Source organism: Danaus plexippus (assembly GCF_018135715.1).
Source record: "Danaus plexippus chromosome 16 unlocalized genomic scaffold, MEX_DaPlex mxdp_23, whole genome shotgun sequence".
Lineage (NCBI taxonomy): Eukaryota > Metazoa > Arthropoda > Insecta > Lepidoptera > Nymphalidae > Danaus > Danaus plexippus.
The window spans coordinates 1,440,273-1,466,256 of record NW_026869851.1 but is presented as its reverse complement, the minus strand read 5'-3'; the positions used below and the strand labels follow the sequence as shown (position 1 = coordinate 1,466,256).

Below are 25,984 nucleotides of genomic sequence, written 5' to 3'. Positions count from 1 at the left end.
CAGTACATACACGGCATCAATAAATTATTACTTAAATAAAATACGTGTTGAATGAAAAATATGCTTGTAAACTCATTGTGCAATTGATAAGTATTATATAATTATCATTTGTTTATGTTCCAATCTACAAACGACAAATAAAAGTTAGAAGATAGAACTCTAAAGAAATCGAGTGTCAATTGATATTTGAACTTACATAGTACGCTTCTTTTATTTATTTTCTTTTACTACTTTTATAGTTTAATTATTTATATTTTCTGCTAATTACTAAATAAGAAAAAAAAAATCAAAATTTGGTCATACTGGAAACATTTACATGGTGTGTTCTTAAAAATATACCATAGAAAAATGTTTTAGACTAAAAAAGTTTAGATTCCGTTAACGTGGGCTACCTATATAAAAAAATCGTGAATTGTTAAAAGCTTAAAGCATTAAATGTCAACGTGACGCTGTCTAATGTCTAGTTCTCACTTCTCGCTACACAGTACATAGAAAATTATACTATACTATGATTATTATATTTAATGTGGATGAAAACTAAGGCTTGTTGTATAAATTCTGTTTCGTTTAAGAGATTGTAGTTTTCTATCAATCTATTATTTAATATAACATAATAAGTTAGTACCACATTTCCACAACTAGAGTTATCGGTGATGATAAACTATACATTTTTTTAATTTAACAGTGTAATGGCAGATAAACAGAAAACGTAAGTAATTACCTAAACCATCCAAAATGGACTGACCTAAGAATAAACCATTAAGTTATAATCTTTTCGACAGTCTTATTTGTGGGGACGTAGATGGAAACTTCAACATATTGTTTTCCCGCGTTGAATCAATTGTGAAAAAATCCGGAGCTTTCGAGGTACTATTGTGCGTTGGAAACTTTTTTGGTGAAGATAATTCGCAATTGGATGCATATCGCATGAGGACAAGAAAAGGTTTTTAATTACTTTATTAAAACTGTAGTACAAAGACAATTTTATTGTTGAGTCTCAAAGGCATGGTCTCAATCACCATATTCAGTCTCACAGTAATTTCAAATGTTTTAAATTCTTAAAAATTTTAAATGGAAAATAACATGTTCATGCATGCAGCCTTAATGTTGTACAGAATTTTTATATATTAATGTTTTTGTCCAGACAATAATTTAAAGCTTAATTTTCTTAAGCAATCTCTCTCAACATATCTCATTTTCCTATTCAAATAGTTTGAAGTGTAGTCTTGATTTTTTTTTTTGCAAATGATAACTTTTAATAAATATTTCATTCAGTGCCAGTAACAACATATGTTTTCGGACCATCTAATAGTGACCATGTGGAATATTACTGTGAGGAAGGTGCTGAAATTGTTCCAAATGTCATTTACATGGGTATGATAGATTACGTTTCTATTTAATATAATATTGAAGTAATTAATATTTTGATGGAGGTGGGATCTATTAGGGTTTCTGTAACTGGTTCAAGAATAATTTAAAGACCTTCAAATTTGGTTTTTTAGAAAAACATATAAATAAAGCATGTTAAGTATAAATAATATTTAATTTAATTAATTCAGTCAAGAGGCTATTTTACTGGTAATGAGATTTAGAAGCTGTATTTATATCATTGGTTTTATAGTCTTGTGTAAATTATCAATATTTATTTTCTATACATTATAGATATCTATTTTAATTCAATTATTTACTTAGTATTATTTACATGTAAATATCATAAGAACATTAAAAAAAATTATTTTGATAAATCCAGTAAAAGTATGAACTAAATAGTGACTAGACAATTTTTTTCTTAGTTCCCAGCCATGTATAAGTGTAGCCATAAGTAAAGATTAAGCAATGTATAAACTCCCTAAAACTAACCTTTTTTTTAGGGAAAAGGGGGATATTCACGACAAGCGCTGATGTTAAAATTGCCTATCTGACGGGTATGTCCCGTCGGGAATTAGGCAAGGAGATACCTTTGTGTACATTTGAACCGAGTGATTGTAGTGCAGTGAGAGATGCATGTTTCAGAGGTACATCTGAATATAGGGGAGTAGACGTCTTAATAACAACACTATGGCCATCTGGCATACAACAAGATGATTGCCAAAAGGTATGAAAATATATATTTTTAAAGATTATTTAAACTTTTACAGACTGCAAAACAGATAAAGAGAAATAAACAGTTCACTGTGTGTGGAAAAAGTGAACCCTTTATGAATTTCTAGTTTTCTTTAATGACACACTATTAACATTACCACTGGTCACAATTGATTGCTCGCGTTCTTTCGAGCGCCACGTATTCCCTCTCGCTCTGTCTCTTTTCATATGTTTAGTATTTTTTGTATTAGAATAGAGTGCAATTATGTTTAAGTATTGTTTTTCTTGAATTTTTATTCTCATATTATATATTTTCAGGCAGATATTGAGCCAGATAAATTATCCGATCTGATATCGTGGCTCGCAATTCACATAAAGCCGAGGTATCATTTCGTGCCGTCAAAAGAAAAATATTATGAAAGGCAACCTTATAGGTAAATAACAACATATACTTCATATAAAATGTTTAGCAAGTTTCCAAGAATTTTTGTTTTTTGATAGAAATCAAAGTGTACACCAGGATTACAAAGAGGGCGCCACACGTTTCATCGCATTAGCCCCAGTGGGTAATAAGGTTAAAGAAAAATGGATATACGCGTGTTCACTACAGCCAATAAACAAAATGCGAATGACTGATATATTACAAAGCACTACCGATGAGACCTCTTGCCCCTTTGACCCTGAATTGCTGAAGCAGCATCAGCCAGGGAAGGTTGTGAAGGTAAATCTTACAACAGGTAACAAAAATATTAGCTTACAAGAGTATATAGAGATATACCTTTTGTTATTTCTTATACATGGTGTTTAAGGAATGAATTGATACCAATTTTTTGCTATTTTTTTAGTAAAATATTTGCTTTAGCTTTGATTATATTTTTAAAATATTTAAACATAGAAATTAAACTGTGGTTGCAAAAAAAAATTGTTAAAAATTATTTACGTTTGAAACGACATTTGATTTTTTTAAATTATTATAAAGAATATTTCTTCAATTTCTTTGTTTAGGTTTCTGGTAATGGACAATTCTTCTATAATATGGACGCTCAAGATGATGATAACGGAAAAAGGAAACGGAAAAGTGGTGACAACCCTGAACGGAAAAGGAAAGAATTTGATCCAGGTATAGTAGATTATATTATATTAGTTGAAATTTTTTTAAACAATATCTTTCTATATATATAAACTTTTCTGGAACTATCTAGAACTTGTAATATTTGTGATCTAGAAAGTAAATAAATGAGATTCTTAAAAGGCAAAAATTTCCAAATTTTTTTAGCAAACCGGCCCATATTCTATTGCTTACATTATTATAAATAAGTTATGAAATACTTCAAAAATCTTATCAATTATCAATAAGTGCCTTCAACCAATCATGTAGTATACAAATTAATAATATTAGTATGTATACATTTTTATCATATTATATTAATAGCAATGTGTTATATTCTCCAGATACCTGCTGGTTTTGTCTGTCATCACCATCAGTGGAGAAACATTTAGTGATAAGTGTTGGTAGTCATTGTTACCTCGCTCTGCCAAAGGGTCCATTGACCTCACACCATGTCCTCATACTGCCTATAGCGCATCATCAGTCTGTTACCAAGGTACAGTTGTTTATTATTAAAACTGTATTCTTTAATTATTTAATATATATATATGTAGTTTTTTGATATCTAAATTATATTACTTGTGCTAGTGCATAGATACCCTTACTATACTCTATGACTGCCCCTCTATGATAAAGTTTATATTGTCTATGTTTGTAATTCTCTCTCAGAGAAAGTCTGTGACGAATAAAGCGTTCGTTACTTATAAATGTTAAAATTTTTTTTTTGAAAGTTTTTTGAAACCAACATGTTGATTACCAGCCAGCTATGTTATGTAAAAAATTTATGGCACATTTTAATGAGTATAAAAAAGAAATGATGGAAATATTATATCTAAGTACAAGAAGAATGATCTGATAAAATTTTCCAAGTACAATTTTATTTAATCTATCACTTGGTTCTGGAAAAATCTGACAGAACTAGGATTGCTGTTTGCATTTACGATTTAGTTTTTTTTTTTTTTTATAAATTAATATGTCTTAGAGTATACTTTAATAATTACTTTATTTATTTAAAAAATGGTTCATTGTATAAGCTAAGTAACCGGATGTTTTTATATAGAATTAATGTTCTCAGGCACCGGATGAGGTGATAAAAGAAATTAAGAGATTCAAAGATGCATTGAAGAAGCTGTATTCCTCGATGGACCAGTTGGGAGTGTTCTTTGAGAGAAATTTCAGAACGTCACACATGCAGATACAGTGTGTACCGGTCGGGAAACAGTGTGGAGATCAGTTACTGGAGGTGTTTCAGGTGGGGAAAAGCACATTTATAAAATAGTTTATAATACAAGTTTACGTCTTACGCCGCAATGGCGCTAGTAGTCTAGCATGTAGTCTTGTATAATCTATGTTTTCTATGATTTATGGCGTCGTGTTTGTAAATAGTGTGCGGTGCAAAGAATGAATTATTTATTTTTGTTGAAGAATTCTAAAACATTATTTTATTGAAATATTGAACAACCAGAACAGTTTAGTAACTGTTAAATTAAATGGTTGTCCAAATAATAGTGAGTGGTTAGCGTTATAGAGGGATCAGGGTTGAAGGCGCTAGCGACCGCGGGGTCTATTAAAGTGAGGGTAGTTCCAAATAAAAATTTGAATTTTATCTTCGGTCAGAGAAAAATGATAAATGATTTCCCCAACATTAATATAACCAAAATAAAGCATAGATTAAAAAAAAAACGTTCCCATTATAATGTTAGTAGGACGTATTCCTTAATACACTTATCAGACACTATAAGACAACACAAATCCTGATTGTATTTTTAATGTTAATCCTAGGACGAGGCCGGCATTAATAGCATTCAGTTAGAGGTGCTGCCGCCTTATACCGACATCGCTCAAGTGTCTCTCCCGGGAGCGCCGTACTTCCACGCGGAACTTCCCTCCGGGGAACAGATATACGCCAAGACACGACAGCATTTCCCATTACAGTTTGGAAGGTTTGTTTAATAAAGTGTACAATTATTATACATACATATAAATTTAAATATATGACCTCCTTTTAAAAAAGCACTTGTAAGTACAGACGAATTGAGAGACTCCTATTTTAAAGTCGGTTAAAATGGTTTTATTTATTAATAAGAAAAATATATATATATAATTATTCTCTGTATTGGTGATATTCTAAAATGTGATTCTTACGCTAAATAAATAACACAAATTACTTTTAGTAAAAGCGGAGGACATAATTAAGCTAAATTCCTTAAATACTATTTATATTCTCGTCATAGTTATTTAATTCTGATACTTATAAGGATCTCAAATCTGAGCAGAATTTTCTTTTTCATGAAAAAGAAATGTCTCTAAAAAGGTATTAAATTTAATCGAAGTTTTCTTACAGAGATGTACTGTCAAGCCCGCCGATACTTAACTGCGAGGACAAAGCAGACTGGCGACAGTGTCTCCTCAGTAGAGAGGAGGAAGACCAGCTCGTGGCAGACTTCAGACAACAGTTCAGACCATACGACTTCACCGCTGACGATAGTGGTAGCGATAGTGAATGATTTTTTTAATTGAATACAAACAATAAACGACAGTAACCACATTGAATGTAATATTTCTACACCCTGTATAACGCGTTTTATTTATGCAACCGACGATATGTAATATGAAATAAAACAATTGTATCAAGTAAATGATTTCCATTTTATTTCCGTTCACATCATACTGTATCTAAAATCATTTTGTTTTATAAAAAACATATCTGTAACAATGATTTACTAGACCTTACAATTTTAATAACATAACCTCAAAATGATATGGCTACATTGACTATACAAAGAAAATTCGTGATTACATTAGCTAGTGATCGATTGGCGTGTTTCAGATTCGTTGCTCGTAAATTATAATCGGTTTTTATTTACGCACTTTCATTTTTTTTATACTATACAGCGTGTTCAATTTATGAATCGAGAAATTATGTAACTGTAATGAAAACGAGACTAGGCATCAATTTGTTTCCACAATTATATTGATCTTTGTATCATAACAGTTTGGCTGTATACCTATAATGTTATTGACAAAATAGGGATTGACTAAATTTCGATTTTTCAGCTAAAGAATGTTTCTTTGAAACAATTAGGATACACAAATAATCTCTAAGGCTTTAAAGATTCCGTGGTTAGATTCCGTTAACGTCTTTCACAGAGCAAAAAGCTTACATTATAACAAAACTTAAACATTATTACCCACTTTGGTGCATTCGCGAAATCTTATTAAGGTTTTATATCGTTTCAGTTGGAAATGTCACATTTAGAAACTTTTTAATTGAAAATTTTTAACAGTTACCATATTGTGAATATAGCTTTATTTTTTTTTCTCAGATAAAATTCTTAACCAAACAGTAGGTATGTGTTTGTACCTGTGTTCCTCTTACAAAAACAGGAAATTAAATTTTGTCATATATATCGATTGGAATGTTTCTCGTTCAGTAATCACATAAAAATTACAGCGTTTTTACCTAATGTTTCGCAAAAATATTTAAGGAGACTGGTTTAAGAAGAGAAAGCAATTACAAAAATAATACTTGCAGCATATTTTAAATGATAGAAGGAAGATCAAATAGTTTATTTAGTCATAGTTTGTATAATCATACTACATACGAATCGTTGCACTTTTTTCATTCAATAAGCTGTGTTAATATCTTAAAGTGAATGAAAACTATTTACTCTCCGTATGTAATATGTGATGCCAACTGAGACTAAGCAAACAGAATGAGCAGATGAAGCCATTAGGTGCGTAAGAGCAAGCAAAATTTTGTTATATATATATGTATTTTTTTTAAGGGAGAAAAAAATTTAAGCACATGGCATTTAATATTCAGCTGAAGTTGGTACATTAAACTTTAACCTCACTGTAAGTTATCAGTATGTAAAAGATATGACTTTTACTTAGTGTGATTCATATACGATTGTAAGAGAAAAAAATAATTTATAAATGATATGTTAAGCATACTCAAAATCAAAGTGCGTATATAAAAACATAAACGTATAAAACTCAGTCGAAGCCGTGTTTAAACAAAAACGTCACTATTCATAGAATTAGTAAACGCAAAAAAAAACAACATCGAAATATACACGATCGTAGCTTCAGTGAAATTATCATTGAACTAATTCGCTAAAACTACTAAATGATTAACTTCGATTGACTATTATAAGATATTTGTGTACTAGATTATATAAAATAGATCTCAATTAAAAATAGGGCAGTCTTCGTTGGAATTACGAAAGAGAGTCAACGTAAACGATTGTAAACTATATAAAAAAACACACAATCTCACATAAACGTGTGTGTGTAAAAAACGTGTCGAAACAGACACAAACTAGAACTACGATACACTTAATGTACATAAGTTAACTTTCTGCCGTATTCACCAAACTATAGGTAAGTGTATTGTCTCGTGTTACTGTTTACTGAGGATTGTATATGCTAACACCATTAACTATACTTAGTTATAGGGGATAGTGCTCTTAACATTAGATTCAGTTTTCCATGAACTGAGAATTTTTTCCATGGACGACTCAATCTTAGCGAGCTTCAGAGTAGTGTTGAGTATATGTGCGTGAATAACTAATTTTATGTAATTCACCACGTGTAACGGCAGGGACATTGGCAAGAACAATATTTATAGCGTTTATTTGAACAATTTTATATATGTGCGTGATGTCATCCTGCTGTTACGTGATATTTTTGTCTGGCAACATTTGTTACAATTCAAATATGTATATCCTTTCAAGATTTTTTGGTTAACATTATACATGAAAGTAATAAATTAATCATAACTTGACATGTAACTTTAACATGCTGTCATATTCTATTAATGATGTTAACCACACCAAATGTAAAACAGATATGAGGATATACTAGAAAGCTGTTGGAAATACATGCAAATTTCTTATAAGAATTTCATAACGTATCGAAATCTTATACAACACTGTAACTTTCTATATGTAACATTATATCTACATATAAATAGATACATTTAAATTCACCTCTCCTTAAGGTTATACAGACAGCAAAGATTTTATTGAAAACGACCAGTTTCCATAAACTTTACAATAATAAAACAACCCATAATCATTATGGGATACAATTTTACAATCATATCCGTAACTAGTTTTAAGACTTTGGTCAATAAGGCATTAAGTTTAAAATATATATGTATTATTTTAATTATTGTTCTTCTTAATTTTACATTGATATTCAATACACATTAATTACAACAATATTTACACAAAAATGAATGATGGCTCGAGGGGCTCATTCGGTTATAGCCTCTAGACAGATTTTTTTTTTTTAATATTTATTGTGTTCAAATTATTGTTTTCATTAACATAGCAATAACATATTTATAGAGTTCTTTATATAACACGTTTCTTGAATATAGAATACAAAAATGATTATTGTGGCACTAAGAATATTTGTTTACTAAGCCTAACTATCTACAATGTATGTACACGACTAGAAATTGGTTGTCTTGACAATAAAACGGGGTCAGTTTATAACGCTGCTACCTATGTTTAAGATACTTTATCATCGTCAACAGTCAAAATATGACTATATGACAGTAAATAGGAACGACTTCATTTAGTAAGATGCGAGTTAACCCCCTACTAAAACATTTAAGATCCAAACTCGATCGAGATTCATTGTTACATTGATAAATCTATAAAGCGATTTCCCAATAAATTGTGAAATATAGATATAATATATTTATAACGCCCATAAAACATTGAATTTCAGACGTACACTCTCAATAACAATGAGGCTCCATATTGTAGATATTTCAGATGACATTTGGGATACGTCACACAGACAGATGTCGCCTGTGACATGTGTCACAAAGGGCAGGCTATCTTCGCGTTCGTTCAGACGTTAATCTGGAAGGCTTCTCGTGTCATCTTGTCTGCGTGTGCGTGGACGCGTTTGCGGCCGCAGTCGGTGTCGTCTGAAAACCGCGACGGTGGGTGGATGTGCTCGTTGAACGACGGGTAGTTCGATATACTGGATCGAGAAATATTTTGCTACTGTGTAATACCAAGTATGTGTTTCCAATGTTTCCAGTATTTCGAATGAACTTGGGATCGTGCAAAATATTGTCGATGTTTTGAGTGTTTGTGAGTGTGTATAAAATAAGCCTATTTTTTATCAACTGCTTTTTTAAATTTAATATGATAAATCATGTCTCAGTTGTAATAGGCTAATTTTATGTTTATTACAAAAGTGATTGTCTGAATTGAAAGCAGAAATCGTAGTTTTAGTCAGTGTTAGTTAGCTTGAATTTAATTACATTGATGTTTATTTTAAACAACAACACACATCCAAAGCTGAAATATAATTTAAAATTTATATATAGCAAAACAATAAAGCACTATAGACATTTATTTTCGTAAGACCAACATCTACTATAATCCCTAGCTGAAGCGTTCCTTTTAAAAGACATAGGCCAAATACAAAACAAAGAATTATACATAAATGACAATTGAATTATATAGATCTTAATCAATAATCCAAGTGGATTCACCTGAAGGTTGTCTCATCGTTGTGGCTGCTGTATCCGCTGGAAGAGCGCACGTGTCTCTTGCCGACGCCAGCCTTGCCCTTGCGCGAGGGAAATGCCTTTCGCACCACTCCGCCCATCGAATTCTCCGAGGACGATGACGACTCCTCTCGCTCGACGCTGGGGTCTGATGGATTTTGTAGAGTTTATTAATTCAAACATATAAAAGATGGAGAAATAAAATGAATTGAAAGCCAGTACAATGATGACGATGGATATAAATAAAAATAAAGTCGAGATAATGATGTTAGCAGTTTAAATTTTTTTTTGTGGGTAAATTAGTTTCCCACATAGAAGCACAAACGCGAACCATGAAAAATAAGTATTAGTTTGTGAGTATACAAGCGACGATAATGTAAAAAATATACGAGTATAGCTATGAGCTACGAATAAAGACATATCAGAGACATAACAGGACGCGAATTAACAAAAAAAAAAATCAAACGAAACTAGGACAGCAAACGTCGTTCTGCTCTTGTTTGAAGAAGCTCACTTGAAGAATTGATTATAAATAATTCAGAGAGTAACTAACAAGCGGTGGGGTGCGTAGGCCGTAGCCTCGCCCCGGGCTCGCTGTCAGAATGCAGCGCGCTGGCGTCGTCGCTGGCGTCGTCCTCGTACTCTGTAATTGGCAGGTGCAGCGTTAGTATCTTCTTCACCTCTGAGTCCGTTGATCCCAAGTTGTCCGACTCTGAAAAACAAGTTGTCTTTATGTAGCATTTTCCTTTGCAGTCGGAGGGTGACGCTGTTGTGATGACACGGAAATGGAATACTTTCATTGTTTTCGTCCAAAATAATATTTCAAATAAGTGATGCTATTCCTTTCCGTGATATCTTTGTAACAGCGAGAAGCACGTAAAGAACGTGTAAATAGAAAATCATGTATGATGTGACCACATTCATGTTGTTAATGTACATGTAGCGATGGAAATAATAAACGCTGAAGATCGGAAGCTTAGAAAATGATAGCATTCACAGTACTAGTCGTGGCATTTATGGAAAGAAATCTAGATAGATAATGAAAACATAAAGAATAAATTATCAAGGATAAATTACAGTACATAATGTGCATGCTTACCTTTATAAATTACAACACCAGTTACGCTCCCATCAGGTTGCATAAAAGGCGATCATTTTGTCAAATTCAAATATTAATACTTAAACTTAAACGGGTAAAATTAAACTTAATTAATAGAAGGTGCGTCTACATAAAATAAAACTAATACTAACTACTTATAGATAAGCTTTGACCGACTTAAAGTGATAAAAGTTGCTTACCTTGGCTTTCAGAGTGAGGATCTCGCAGTCTGTTTCCTTTTCGTCGTACTTTCGTATACTCTGGTTCTTTTCCCTGTGGAATAAATAATGAAATGAGACGAGGGCTTAAATGTAAACGAGAAACAATATAGTCTCTAAAACTAATCCTAGAGGTACTCCTGGAATGCAAAACTACAAAATATTCTAATTCTTAAACAATCCTACTTTGTATTTATCATTTTGCTTGAGATCGTGATATACGAAGGATCCTCTCACGGAGTGGTAGGGGCCGCTGTATACGTTGCCGCTATAGCTGCTCTCGCTGTAAGCGCTCGGTTTGGTCAGTTGGAAAGTAGCGTAGGGGCAGATGTCTTCGATGTATTCTGAAAATAAACGTTTTTATCGTTTTCCCTAAGAAGAGAAGATGAGGTATTTGATTTGGCAAAAACCAAGTTGTATGCAAAAAATAAATTAGAGAGAAACGTTTATCAACACAATCTTTTGTATCTTTAGTAGTATTTTTTCACTTTATTTTTATCAATATTAATCATTTAAATGAAACTAGTATTATTTGGATATACTACGCGGATTTTATTATTTAAAAACTACATAATCCCGACGTTTCGGTTACTTTGCAGCAACCGTGATCACGGGCAGACGAGGTTGAGGTGGAGGGATTATGTAGTTTTTAAATAATAAAATCCACGTAGTATATCCGAATAATACTAGTTTCATTTAAATGAATAAAACTCGCGAAAATCTTAGATCTCAATATTAATCATATTCAAATCATTGTTATAACAATTAAGTATTGGTTATCACCAACGAACCATTTGAAGCGTGTTTGTAATGGTGCTGTGGTGGTGGGTGCTGGGCGCGGGTGGCGAGGTATTGCTGGTCGCGATTCACTTTGTTCTGCAGCTGGGCCACGGACGGTGACTCGCCCACTCCTGTCTCAGGTGCCGTTGTCTCTATTGGGCCTGCTTCTGATATTGATTATAGTTTGCTTATTACTATCCTAACAAAGCATTTTGATACATTATTTGAAATTTTATGTGATCGCTCGATAGGTTTCGAGTCATTGAGTACATCAATCATAAATAAATTAAGATTAAGCATTTTTCGAAAAGTTGATTGAATGGACTAAGCAAATATAAACGGTACTAACTGTTCCTTCTAATTAATAAGACTATGGCTACAAGGGCGGCCAGCACCAGCAGGGATAGCGCCGCCGGCAGCAAAACACGTACACCACCCAGAGAACGTGGACCAGCCGCCGGCACTGCCGGGGACACCTCACCGTCCAACACTTTAGTAATAAACAAACGGTACATGCGATTTATTATTTTACAGTATACTTATATAGAACGGTAAGTAATCTGGTAAGCAAATATATAATGGACACGGAACAACTTTTTTTGTAATGACTTTATATAATTCCGTATATATTTATAATAAAATTTGCGAAGAACAAAATATTTAAGACATCGTGACGATAGATGGCGGTAATACAATTATCATAGAAGGTGAACCGAGCGATCGTGCTATTATATTAATATATAATCCACGTAAAAGTATTAATGTTAGTATGTATAATATGGTATTGTTGGGTTGTGACCTCCAATTCAAGCACGAAAAGGATTTGAGCTCATCATCTTACTTCCACATGTGATATGGTTTGATAAACAGAAGCAACATTAAATACTATTATCGTCACTCTTAAATTTTAGACTCATTTAGCTCAGCTTAGCTTCTTTACGTTTTTCAGTTGCAAAGGTATGATACATATGGAACTTCATAACTTACTTCCACTCAATGAATGTGTAGTAAAATTATAAAGTGCTAAAGCGTGGCCCGCGTTGTTATGGGCTGTGATCCGTAGCTGGTAGTGCGTGGCGGGTGACAGTCCTGTTACACTGAATACTCTTTCTGTTGCTTGCACACTGTTCGAGACTAATCTCCACTGAAATATGACATATTCATATCTGAATCATCTTGACATAAACAATGATAAATACATATTACATGAAGAAGAAGAGAAAATTAGACAATGTTTAAAGTAATTTACAAATTTAAAACTATTTTAGTAACGTTTCTTACGAACTGACACAAACGAGAAAATATATGTATGAATTCTCAAGATCAATAAAAATGTGATGAAATTTAATAATATATAAGACTTTTTCATTTTCGTCTCGTCTGCCCGTGATCACGGTTGCTGCAAAGTAACAGAAACGTCGGGAGTATGTATTTTAAAATAATAAAGAACGCTTAGTACATCCGAAAATATTAGTTTTATTTAAATGTTGAAATTTGTTAACAACATTTTATTGATTGTGTAATTAAAAGTTACCTGCGACTGACTTATCTCCCGGTACTCTATGACGAAGTACAATATCCCGCAGCCTCCGTCGCCCCACGAGTCGAGCCACACCGTCACAGTTGTCGTGTTGAGAGTTATCATCTGGGAGTGCTTCGGTTTCACAGGCACTGGAAATCAAACAAAATTACTACTGCCGTTATAATAGCCAACTTATCTTTAAGGAATCTTTGTCTTAGTGCTTTTCTGATAATCTTTCTATTTTTATTTCATTGGCAGGTAGACCGACGGAATACTTTCGGTCCCAGTAAAAGAGCTAGCGTTTGAGCAAGGTATTAATCCGATTTTCATAGAGAAATATATCAGGAAACTATATGCTAAAGATCCAATTAGTACGAACTACTCACCGGTGCCCTTGGTATATGCATGCACGATATCGCATGGTAGACCAGTACCGATGCGGTTGAAGGCAGTGATATATAGCTGGTATCTGGTTCCGCACCAAAGGTTTGGCAGCACGTGCTCAGATGTACCCGCCTCCACTTGAAGCTCCTCCCAGTCCCCGTGCTCCCGTTTGTAGTTTATAACGTATCCTGGATATATTTAATTAATAGCTTAATTTCATTTGATGAAGTTGCGAAAGAATGTAATTTGCATATTAAACACAAACTCAGAGCTGCTTCATGTACCAAATATTGGTTTTCTAACGAAAGCTCAATGTAAAGATTTATGAGGTACTAAACACGTTACGTGATAATTTTAACTCTTGAAATATGCATCATTGTGCTAATAATTATCGATATATCTCTAAAATATTTAAGTGTTTTAATATTATTACGTAATTTTGTTTAATCTATTACAGTTTTAACTAAGTTTTTGCTACTGAAAAATTTTAAGTACCAAATAATTACCTAAAATAGGGCTGCCACCGTCCCCCTGATCACTCCATTGTAAGTGTAGTGAATCAGCGTACGAGTCGACCACAGCTAACACGGGCGGTTGAGGAGGGACCTTCACTTCGACACCGTAAGTCACCTCGTCACGACCATGAGTATTTTCAACTAGGCACGTGTAATTTCCGCTGTCAGCGTATTGTGTCATGCTATAAAAGGATATATTTATTTTAAAGTTATCATAATTAGACGTACAGTATTTATAAATAACATTAGTTTTGCTGAAAATTGCGTACCTAATGATCAATGTGCCATCACTGGTAACATTTTTTCTCAAGGTCGATTCTAGAATTGCACCATTCATTCTCCATGTTGTCGATGGTATTGGAACACCAACTTTGTTGCAAGCCAAAGATATATTTTCCTTCCAGGGTGTGACGATACTTCGACTAAATGAAGTAATTCTTGCTGGAACTAGAAAAAAATCTCAAGTATGGTAATATATAGAGAATTTATGGTGTTTATTACTAGTTCAATAAGATTATTTACCGGTGTCTGACGGCAGTACTTTGACAACCCTCGTAGAATCACCTTCTCCGAGTCTGGTGGAGGCGGACACCCAGAACTCATGAATGGCCCGTGGAGGCGATCGAGACGTCTCATGTGATAATGTACGTGGGGACAACATACGCTTGTGAGTTCCCTCCTGTTCAGATGAAAATATGCTGAAGTTATTCATAACAGATAATGAGATATGAGTCAATACCTAAATATACAAAAAAACATACGCAGGTACGGTAGGCGTTAAATACATAGTAGTGTCTTTGGAAAACGATCATTCACATTATGTTAAGAAACGACTGTATAGAACAGGTTATATGTTGACTGAGTTAAAAAAATATTTAGTCTTTGTATTAATTCTGATTTTATTCAAGTTTCCTCTATTTGGTAGATATTCCTGCAGTTGTTTGGGGGATTTGGGGACTTTATTTTCCTTATTACTGACCTCCCTCCCATCTTCTATGACGCTCATATAAAGGGTGTAACCGACTAAAACCCCGTTAGGTGAAGTCGGGGGTAGCCAAGACACCAAGATCTTATTACGCGATGATACAACAGCTTTTATATCCGCGGGCGCAGATGGCACTTAAAAATAGACAGAATTATAACAATTTTAAAGAACATTGAAATATATTTTTGGATAGTATAAAACAAATATGTTCTAGTGATATTGTCTAATCATACCATCTTCCTCAGTATGGCAATAAACGGGAGCAGCCCTAACGCCGTCACCCGCAGCAGTAAAAGCACATACGGTCACCGAATAATTGGTATAACGCCGTAATCCTGATAAAGTTGTGTGCAACCCTGATATTTGTTTTGTCACAGCTTCTTCACTTCCTAAAAAATATGTTATAAATTAACATCATATCAAATATTCTGTAGGATATGTAGTTCATAGTTTAGAGTATTACTCACCATACCAATCAGTAACAGGTGCATACGTTACTCTATATCCTTGCAGAACTCCGTTTCTACCTCGCATAGGTGGTGGCTCCCATGTGACACGAACCGATTGAGATGACAGCGCGCTACAATTAAGTGTTCCAGGTGGAAGACTAGGCACTGAAAAAACATTGATATTAATCATAATATGATAACTGGATTATCTTCTACAAGCAAATTTACTAGAATTTTCAAGTTCTTTTATTCAATAGAGTGAGTCATATTCTTACCATCTTCCAAGGTGGTAGCAGTAGTAGGTGGGCTAGCTGGTCCAGCACCCCTGCTGTTGTAAGCTTGTACGACTACAGCATATGCAGCATGTTTCTGCAGACCCGCGAGCGTGGTTCTTGCACGTGCAGAGCCCGTTCCTTCAACCGTACGCACGGTGTATGAAGCACCGCCAGGACCGCTCGCACTTAGTACTGTACTGTTGCTGTTTAACTTGTAGTGTGGAATGGAAGAAACGGTTTTTATTAATATGATTTTTATATCAAAATGAGATTTTTATGTTTTTTATGTTTTTTATAAAAACCTAATGCTATTTTCTGTTGTACATCCTAAGTAATCAGAAATTATATATATCCAGGTTAACTGAGCACGCTATCTATCATCATCATCACCACCATCAGCCTGTTGGTGCCCACTGCTGAGCAAACGCTTTTTCTCACTTGGTCAAGGTTAGAACATTAATCACCACGTTTGTTCGTAGCCGACTGGCGATTTCAAACTTAACATTTGAAATTATAAGGCCACGTTTCCTCACGATATTTTACTTAACCATATTTCAGTGGCATCTCTTAGAAAGTACATATAATTCGGAAGAACTCCCATTGGTGCTTGCCAGGTTTCGAACCTGCGTCCTCATGGATTAGAAGCGGGCCTTAACCTTCAGGCTATCAGGACTAAACGATAAGCAATATAGCGCTATAACATTTTATAATCCAATACCCACTTAGTTGATACTCACTTCTTGAAATCCCACGTAATAGCCTAGAATATTTCCGTTCCATAGATCTCGCTGGGGCGGATCCCAACTCACTGTTAATTCAGTTGAACTTTTTGCTTCGACTCGCACGTCTATGGGTGAGCCGCTAGGTACTGAGAGCGAGAACAATTATTAACTTTAATATATAATTTCAATAATTAATGTTTGATAAAGATCAAGAATTATATAATTAAAGTTTTATCCAAAACCATATGGATGGGCATAAGCCCAAGCTCGAATTAGCGAGCTCAGAAAAACAATGCTGAAAGAAGGGGAAATTTTAAGCATACTATAATGTAACTCCGTATAATGTTTGTATGGAAATTTATAAACATATGTTGTGGTCATTCACAAAATGCTTTGTAACTAACAAATAACAAGCCTTGCTGACAGTTAAGTCTAGAGACCAGTTAAGTTATTTCATTTAACTTATAATGATAGCTTGTAAGCTACTAACTATGTTCGACTCAAATTTCCATTTATTTGGATATTAACAAATTTTTGATATGGGAAGTAGAGATAACACAATTTCTTATATCTATTGAGATCCTACTCTAAAATTGTTTGTACATTTATTTTTTTAACTTCTTTATATAAATGACATTAATGTATTACAGATGTTTTCTTCTAAATCATTTTATATTGTAGATAAGGTTGAGCATTCTGTTTAAGGACAAAGAATGCTTTAAAATTCTAAAGCTATTCGTCTGGGGCTTATTAGGGAAGTGACTATTCGCCTTAGGAAGTATTTTATTTCTGTTAAATGTCAATTATAGTTATCCATAGAGACTTACTAGAATAGTATACACATACTATACTCTTAGGACTACTCGTATATCATCAATTTGTCTCTTGGCGTAATCTGTTATAGATTACTTTCTAGATTATTTTTCTAAATTGATTATTTTTAATATTTTTTTTTAAATAAGACATGCTAGTATTTTAAAATGCCTAATAAAGTTGTTGAAAGTATATTTATATCACGAATTCAGTTAATATGTTCCAAGAGGTAATCTTCTATGGAACATTAATAGATGTTACTAATTTTTTGATAAGATTATTAAAACTATTTTTTTTAAAATTCTAGATGCTTCTATGTAGCCAATCGAACAGTAATTGCAAGTATTTTATTAAATCACTACAATGTTTTACTCAGGATAATTCGATGTAGAAATGAGAATAGTCTCCTTTAAAAGAAAACAACGATTGGGTAGATATGTTTAGCGTTCTTATTAAAGAAAATTGTGAACTATATAAGACATGACTCCCTACTATAGTCCAGTATCTGTGATTTTTGCACTTGTTACTATAAAGCTAATATGTATGTTATTTAATAATCATATTGTCCTATAAATTGCATGGTACGCTATCTCAGTCCTCCTCTCAAAAGTTGTAGCACAGATCCTCTATCCAAAAATAATTAGAATCGTGCTGATTTTCCGTTAGTAGCTTCATCATGATGAGGCGCCCAATAATTTCCTGTACGAAAAGTAAATAACGGGTAGGAGGGATAAAATAACATAGATAATAGATTTGATGATTATTCAACTCTTACGAATTGATAACAACTCTTACGAATTAACAACATCGAATGAGGTAGTAAAAATTATTGATGAGTATGTGTGCAGAATGTATTAATTAAAAACCAAAAATGACATCAACAAAGGACGGTATGAATTATTTGAAAAAGGGTTTGGGTAGGTCAACAAATGAAAATGAAGAAATTTTAAAACAAAAAAAGTAGGTTGTGATCCGTCCAATTTACCACCAACAAAAACAAGAATTGTTACAAACAATTAAAATAATTTCCTTCACCTGTAATATGTGGTGTAATGCACACATGGGTGCCCCAAGGTAAAATTGCCTGAAGATTATGGATGGACAATAATTGATGGCAAATATGAATATTTTTGTTTTGATGGTCCCCAAAGTCCATCATTTGAAGGAATATCTTCTGATATACAAGATGGCCTATTAATACTATTGTTATTTATAGAATGATTATTCGATATAATATAATTTACTTAATTTTCTCATACTATTACTAAGTTATATATCAGGTTTGAGGGCAAGTGAGGACTATGATTCATCAGGTGAATCTGATGAAGATTAATAAACATATTTTTGTACCTAGTTTTCAAAAAAATAAATTAATAAAATTATATAGACATGGTTTCACTGTCTCTTATATTACAAACAGGAAATCAAACAAAATAACTATTCTTGTCGGATTAGTGATACATAACTGTTTTCTTGTATGACATTGTTTCATTTGAGCAAAAACCACAATTACCTATCATGTAATATTTTTATCCTACAGTTGGTAATGAAAAAAATGGACTTGTGATATTTACAATTTCTCAGAATAGACCTGAGATAAAATTCCATGCAATTTGTAGGATAATATGATTATTAAATTACATAAATATTAAGCAAATATAGAAAAATAAGCTGGTTAGCGATAATTTTTTACGACTTCGTTATTGATGCATGTTCGAAAAAGGGGACTCATTGATCATACCATACATTTTGTTGGAAAAATATTTTCTAAAAATATTTAGATTAAACAAAAAAAAAATATAGTTTGTAAAACATATTTAAAAATCATCAAATCAACATATTTTATCCCTACTACTCCAGTTACCTACCACAATCGAGTTTTCGTACAGGAAATTGTTGGGCGTCTCATCATAATGAAGCTACACATGGAAAATCAGCTTGATAGCGATCAAGTGCAAAAACGAACCATGGATCCTGGACTATTATATTAGGTCATAAACAATTAACAATGAGATTATTACAACTTATATTTATTATTTTTTTACAATAATTTAATACAATTGCTAATTTTGTCAGTTGGTGGTTTCGCTTAATTCTTACTTTAGGAGTGACTCTAGGACCTTTTGTTAGTTTTCGTATAGTTTCTTCTTTTTCGAAAATAATATTTTCCGATCAATTTAACTTATTAATTTCAATCAATTTGACTTTTATAAAAAGTTCCATATATCTTTCATACATATTTTTTTTTACCAAAAGAAATATTGCCAGGAAACAATGTAGGTTTGAATAACTAATTAAATATATAAATTATAAGCCACATTTTAGTGCTGTGGCAGACGAGGACAAATGGTGGTAATTGATTTTAACAGTTAAGTCTCTGTTTTGATAATTTTAATACTCTTACCTTCTTCAGTAGTAGTGACCTGTACCAGTTGACTGGGCTCGCTTTGGCCCAGGCGGTTTTCAGCAATGATCCGCAAGTGGTAAGACGTCGCTGGTTGTAAGTTCTGGACGCTGGATGACGTCACGCTGCCAGGGACAATAACCTTTTGAGGAGTCGTTGGCCATGGTTCTGGAAGTACAGATCCACTTCATGTTTGTTATGAGTTTAAATAGTCTTCTTTTTCTTCAAACATAACTATTTCAAAGCATAAACTCAAAAGTAAGAAACAAAAAAAATATTACTTTTACAACAATTTTTGTATAGTCAAACGAAATAAATCTTCGCATATTGTAAATAACTTCACTTCGCATATTGTTGACAAGTGTAGATGAATCAACAGTAAACTTGACATAAAATACTATTTCCTAAGAAAACTTAAAATATTCTTTAAGTTTACCAGGAGCTTCCTTGTATTGTACAATGTAGTTTATAATGGGGCTGTTCCCAGCGTATGGCTGAGTCCAAGATATTTGTATTGATCGGGACTGCTGGTCAATAACTCTTATGTTTTTTGGCATCTCAGGAACCTAAGAAAAAGAGAAAGTTAAATTATAGAAGACGTCGATGATAGGCACATTGAAAAAATATTTTCTGTGGGCATTTAACTTCAGTTACTCATTAACAAAAGTACCAATAACAAGTATCCATGTATGTACTTACCTCTTGGACAACAAGATGTATAAGCATTTCGTCTTGTCCATAAGCATTGGATGCTCGACAAGTCAGTGCACCTGTATCTTGTCTGTAGGTCTGTAAAATACTCAACTCCGAAACTAGACCATCGTCCAGGACTTGCTCGCGTATTGTATATCTGTTATAATTAAATAAACTAGATTAATAATATTAATTCAATACTCTGAACTTATAAATATTTATACAAATCTAATATTGTTGTTAGATGTTCTTTTAAAACATCCTAGGCGCTCGGCCAATAAGACAAGAAAAATAATGTAAAGATGACGTTCACATGCTGATATCTATCCTTACCTTTGGTCAAGATGATGTGCGATGGTGTGATGATGAGGACTTCTCCAACTGACTTCAAGTGGAGCGTCTCCTGACGCCGCGCACTGAAGATGAGCTGCTTCACCTGCTGTTACTTGTACAGTTTTGCTCTTCATTGGGAATCTGGCTGGGGCTAAAAAGTAATACTATTTTAAATTTTCACCGGTCAATACTTTAAAGCAATTTCAACTATAAACCGATTTGATTTTAGTAGATTTTTAATCTAAGCTTCTCGAAAAAGACCAAGTTTAAATCTTATACAAAGAAGGCATGCGGTGCTCTAAACAAAACTGGTGGAGCACGATTTTGTAGGAGCTTAAATATTTGCAAAACTGACCGGGAACGTGACTCCATCCGAGGGCCAAACTAGGAAACTCTTTACGAGTGCCGAAGCATCCAGAAACTTGTTAGTTTTGCATAAATCGAACCCTTGTTTTACTTTGGGATCACGAATAATCCTTGTAAATATTTACGATGGTTTCGTTTGTTTGTGATTCAATCGTGGTTGAACTTCGAAATTTTATACGTTTAGAGTTAGTTGGAAAACGATCTATGCCTCCAACTATCCCTGTGTGTTTAGAAGTTTTGTTTCTGTTTTAGGCCGTAGGTAGTAAATTTGGAACTGTTACGTGTACATAATTTCTGTTAGAGAAATGAGTAAGGTCATAAGTTTTGATGATAAATTTAATTAAATTTATTTATTTACGCCATGATTTATTACCGACGTCGGACAGTTTACATGTGATATGTTTGAGAGGTATATCTAGTGATATATTTGCTCCACAAAAGCCAATAACGTAGACTACAAACACGTACACGGAGTTATTCTAGTGGAAGCCAACTGTCTCGTTTTCCAATAAAGAGCTGAGACGTATTGCGACGGAAGGCCATTGAGTTTTCTGCTCAGACGCGCTTAGCTTCCTTTCCGCACAATTCCACTTTCCTCGATGCTTACTTTCTAATTACACCATTATATGCTATTACCTGCGGACCTTCCTTGAATTGTAATTATATGAATGCGGATCATTAAAGATGCTATTTTTAGAAGTTTCCTTTATATTTAACTTTAATATTATAATGTAAAAGATTCTTTTGTATAGAGATTTATTAAAGTTGTAAGTCAAATAATATCCGTAACATCAAAGAGTTGTAATAGAATTGAGTTTCAGATTTTCTACTCTTTTTATCTATTGTTTTCAATTTAATATTCCATCATTTTGTTTTCCTAATGGTTGACGGCCTCTGAAATATCTCAATATTTAGCTTTTGAATTTAAAATCCTCTTTGATTTATTTTTGTCAGTAATCCATTATATGGCCGTCAATTGTTTGATTTTAATTGTTATATTTAAACTGTAGTAGTTAAATTCGAATTTATAACTATTTAAAATAATTATGATTTATTATGTGACATAATCTTATTGATCATTATTTTAACAAAGATAAGGCCTAGGACACAACAGAAATATATTTTATTTCAATAAAATGTACCTGATTTGAATAATAGGCGGATAAAATAAATTTTCATGAAAATTTTCATTAAAAAAAATAACACGATAAGCCTTGGTACCTTGAATTTTTTTAAATAACCTCTAAAAGTACGAAACATTAATTTGAAATGTCATAAAAATTCCAGAGGATATATTAACAAAAGGAATTCTATTCCCGCGAACTTTATCCAATACAATAGTTAATAAAGAAAATTAGACACAACAGACTTGGCACTTTATATCATTGTTGTGAAGTTTTATAATTCTATCCACGGACAATATTGTGTAGCTTTTATATTTGTCAAGTGTAATTTTGGTAGGGACTTAGTGTTAACTGTATCTGACGCTCTTGCTGATAACTTGGCAACAATTTAAGAAGTTTCATAATTATTCTAATATTACATTTATATTAATGATGGCAATATTTATTTAACAAAGAAAATATATTTTTTTTATTGTATAAATATGTATAAGGTATATATAGCATTACATTCCTTTAAAATCATGAGAAATATGGGATAGAAAAGGAATTTTTATTTAAGCATTTCTATCATAGTCGTTAGGACATTGCGATGCTTTTTCACAACGAGAACGCTGACACAAAAATGCTTTGCGTTCTTCAATAAAATTTTACTGAGCGTGGAGCCGACGTCAAATTGTTTGTTATAGGTTTTTATTATTATTTTATTGAATTCTTATCATAATAACCACAGAATATAAAATAGGCGTGTCTATAGTACTTTGTTCTTTGAACAAGTTAGAACAATACAAGGGATTATTTACTTTAACTTACCGTTAACTTTCAAGAAGATAAGTTTGCTCAGCCCGGCTCCTATATCATTTCTTGCTTCACACAAATAGTGACCCTCGTTATCTTTCGCAACTCGTTCAAATATCAGGGAGCCGTTTTCAAGAACCCGTGAAGTTCCCTCAAACATGAAGTCCTTGTATTCACCAGGAGTGTTACCTTTCAATAACCATGCATATTGATACTTTAAATTATACATTAATAGTTTTGAATGAATTAAATTATTTTTAAGTATAATGTTTTTTCTGTGCAGGATACATAATACGGTTTGGATTATAATATTAAGAAACCATTATCTTACCAACAGCTTTCTTCCATGTTATATTGGGTTTTGGATAGCCATCAGCTTGACACTGAAGATTGACGTCCTGACCCGCAGCCACAGCCACATCGCTTGGCTCTAGCCGCCATCTTGGTGGTACTAAACATAAATATTATATACAGTCAAATAAATTTAATCAAACAAAACTATTAAACTGAAACAGTAAAGTACCATTAACTGTAAGCGGTACGGTAAACCGCTCAGAACCCGCCACGTTTGATGCGATGCAAGTGTAATTTCCACTATGTAGCGAAGTTATGTGTTCTATCACGAGCGACGCACTGTACTCATCCATTCGCCTCGTTATTATACCGCTTGGAGCGTATGGCGATGACGTCACAGGCTGATCGTTTTTCTCCCATCGGAATGCAATCGGCAAATCGCCCTCCAATATCTGACAGGAAATAGCCGCTCTCATGCCCTCCCTTAATAAATTCGTCAGTGGCTGAATGGGCAATATCTTTGGTTGGACTGTAAAGAGAAAATTAAACTTCTCTAGCAACAACATCTCCTATTTCATTCGATCTTAATTAAAAGTTTAACTAATTGTAAACTTTATAGCCAAATAAATTACAATTATTGAGCTACTTTATAAGACTTTCAAAACCAGCTCCGTAGAGGTTTATCTCGTATTTTTTATTGACTATTAAACAAGTTTCAAAAATCTTAGGATGTATTAAAAACGGTAAACGCGATAATATTAATGAATTATGGATTCAAAATTTTATAATCTCGAATTTTCGGTTTTATGGAGCTCTAGATCTACTTCAGTAGAGATGAGATTTTCTGTCAAATTTTAATGTCTAACGTTCAATTTGTGTCAGAAGAATAAAACTTTTCTATGAGATTTTTGATATATGATTGTTCCAAATAAAATTTGTTTGGCGGGATGCCCGTTAAATAATGGGACTAGTAAACGTTTGCCCAAATAACATTAAAGAGATATATGAACCAAGTATTTTTATATTATTTAGTATCATTATTAGTACCTCTTAACTTAAGGCTTTTTTCAAGAATATGCGGTATAAGTATACTTGAGAAGAAAACCAATTTAATTATCAATTCATCATTGATTTCAATTTATGTTTTTGTTGCCAATACCAAAAACGAGGCTTAATATTTTTGGATATACATTAATTTATTTGTAATAAACAATTTTATTAATTCAATATGTTTTTACTGTACCTAATATCTGTACTTCGACATCTCTTCGTGCAACATGACGTTGTCTATTTGTTGCTTGGCAGGTGTAAGTGCCGGCGTCTTCTCCTCGTTGTGTTTGTTCCACTATTAACGTACCGTTCGGAAACACTTTTTGGCGGCGATTTAAAGGTAATGTCTGCCCCTCTGTTGATAAATATAAACACGCTATGTGACTTACGTTTTTATTGTCATTGGACGCTGAAAACATTCGCATAATTTTTCCTTTCTAATATATGTAGTCATTTATATGAAGTGGAGTAATCTTAAAGAATAGTACTTAGAATTAGACGTAATACGAGTAATTTAGTCGCAAAGCAGTAGTTTCAAATTGAATGGCTTGCATCCTATTCAATTCCAGCCCGTCGTAACTATTGAGATCCTGTGCTATTACGTAGATTACAAGATGTTGAAGACGTGTACTATAATATAGTCCCTGGATATGTATGAGAGACATCGAGGTTAGTATTGAACTTGATAGTCCCTTCGTAGACCCAAGAAAATATTCACCGATATAACTAAATTATAAGATTGTCTTCATCAAAATTTGTATGAAAAAGTAAATGATATAAAATATCATCTGTCTTTGAAATGTGTAGGATTATGTTCAAAGCCCTCGACAATAAATAAAAATTCACATTAGTAATTCACTGTTGATGGAGTTGCAAAAGTTTTGTGAAAATATGAGGCATCGTCGGCAAATTATTTGAATATATACAATTTCCTTGTTTTGCTTTTTAGTGTTATCCAATTAGAAATTTTTTAGACTATGATAAATTATTCATATATCACTTTTTACTATTTAAGTTGGACGTTGACTACGTGTTTTATACTCAATTTTAAGTTTCATAAAGAGCCCGCTTTAAATGGCATATTATTATATATTAAGCGCAAAATGTATTATTAGATGTGTTAAAAAAATTCAGTATTACAAAAAAATTGGCTTATTTAACTGTTTACTCTCACGGGAATTTTTTATACATTAAGCGAAAAAGTACTGATTTACAAACTATTTAAAAAGAATAATCTTAACTATTAACATAACAAAACCATTCGATATGAAATTATGAAATAAAAAAAATACCGAAATAAAATATACCAAATAGATATTCGTAATATATAATAAAATCATATAAATCAATATAGTGGGTTAACAAGTTTTTACCTATTCAGGTCCTTAAATGAAATTATAGTCCTTAAATAAAATAAAATTATACATTTGAA

The 25,984-nt window shown here is 32.7% G+C and overlaps 2 protein-coding genes across 2 annotated transcripts in view; one reads left to right on the top strand and one right to left on the bottom strand.

Moving 5' to 3' along the window:
* Positions 1-468: 468 nt before the first annotated feature.
* Positions 469-5,829, top strand: LOC116771990 (CWF19-like protein 1). Its single transcript, XM_032664007.2, has 11 exons — positions 469-709; positions 783-943; positions 1,276-1,374; positions 1,872-2,095; positions 2,401-2,516; positions 2,584-2,803; positions 3,088-3,202; positions 3,535-3,686; positions 4,266-4,442; positions 4,973-5,133; positions 5,535-5,829. Exons 1-11 carry the CDS (start codon positions 690-692, stop codon positions 5,695-5,697), a joined length of 1,608 nt encoding a protein of 535 aa, XP_032519898.1. The 5' UTR covers positions 469-689; the 3' UTR covers positions 5,698-5,829.
* LOC116771989 (cell adhesion molecule Dscam2) overlaps positions 5,826-25,984 on the bottom strand; it is a 33,055-nt gene continuing 12,896 nt past the window's right edge. Inside the window, exons 10-35 of the mRNA XM_032664006.2 lie at positions 24,746-24,907; positions 23,732-24,031; positions 23,540-23,659; positions 23,224-23,397; positions 20,924-21,074; positions 20,597-20,747; positions 20,334-20,463; positions 19,898-20,065; positions 16,696-16,826; positions 15,959-16,169; positions 15,702-15,848; positions 15,468-15,623; positions 15,229-15,368; positions 14,772-14,928; positions 14,519-14,696; positions 14,241-14,431; positions 13,737-13,922; positions 13,363-13,499; positions 12,816-12,972; positions 12,178-12,318; positions 11,840-11,995; positions 11,235-11,392; positions 11,031-11,103; positions 10,285-10,374; positions 9,717-9,879; positions 5,826-9,196 (exon numbers count right to left, since the gene is read on the bottom strand). Coding sequence (XP_032519897.2) covers positions 9,061-9,196; positions 9,717-9,879; positions 10,285-10,374; positions 11,031-11,103; positions 11,235-11,392; positions 11,840-11,995; positions 12,178-12,318; positions 12,816-12,972; positions 13,363-13,499; positions 13,737-13,922; positions 14,241-14,431; positions 14,519-14,696; positions 14,772-14,928; positions 15,229-15,368; positions 15,468-15,623; positions 15,702-15,848; positions 15,959-16,169; positions 16,696-16,826; positions 19,898-20,065; positions 20,334-20,463; positions 20,597-20,747; positions 20,924-21,074; positions 23,224-23,397; positions 23,540-23,659; positions 23,732-24,031; positions 24,746-24,907 — 4,064 coding nt within the window. The 3' untranslated portion in view covers positions 5,826-9,060. The remainder of the gene's footprint in view (positions 9,197-9,716; positions 9,880-10,284; positions 10,375-11,030; positions 11,104-11,234; positions 11,393-11,839; positions 11,996-12,177; positions 12,319-12,815; positions 12,973-13,362; positions 13,500-13,736; positions 13,923-14,240; positions 14,432-14,518; positions 14,697-14,771; positions 14,929-15,228; positions 15,369-15,467; positions 15,624-15,701; positions 15,849-15,958; positions 16,170-16,695; positions 16,827-19,897; positions 20,066-20,333; positions 20,464-20,596; positions 20,748-20,923; positions 21,075-23,223; positions 23,398-23,539; positions 23,660-23,731; positions 24,032-24,745; positions 24,908-25,984) is intronic.

Excerpts from the sequence above, each read along its gene's own strand:
- LOC116771990 (XM_032664007.2), top strand. The coding sequence starts at position 690 with ATGGCAGATAAACAGAAAAC. Across the intron at positions 3,203-3,534 it reads AAGGAAAGAATTTGATCCAG|ATACCTGCTGGTTTTGTCTG; the intron begins GTATAGTAGATT and ends TATATTCTCCAG. Across the intron at positions 4,443-4,972 it reads AGTTACTGGAGGTGTTTCAG|GACGAGGCCGGCATTAATAG; the intron begins GTGGGGAAAAGC and ends TGTTAATCCTAG.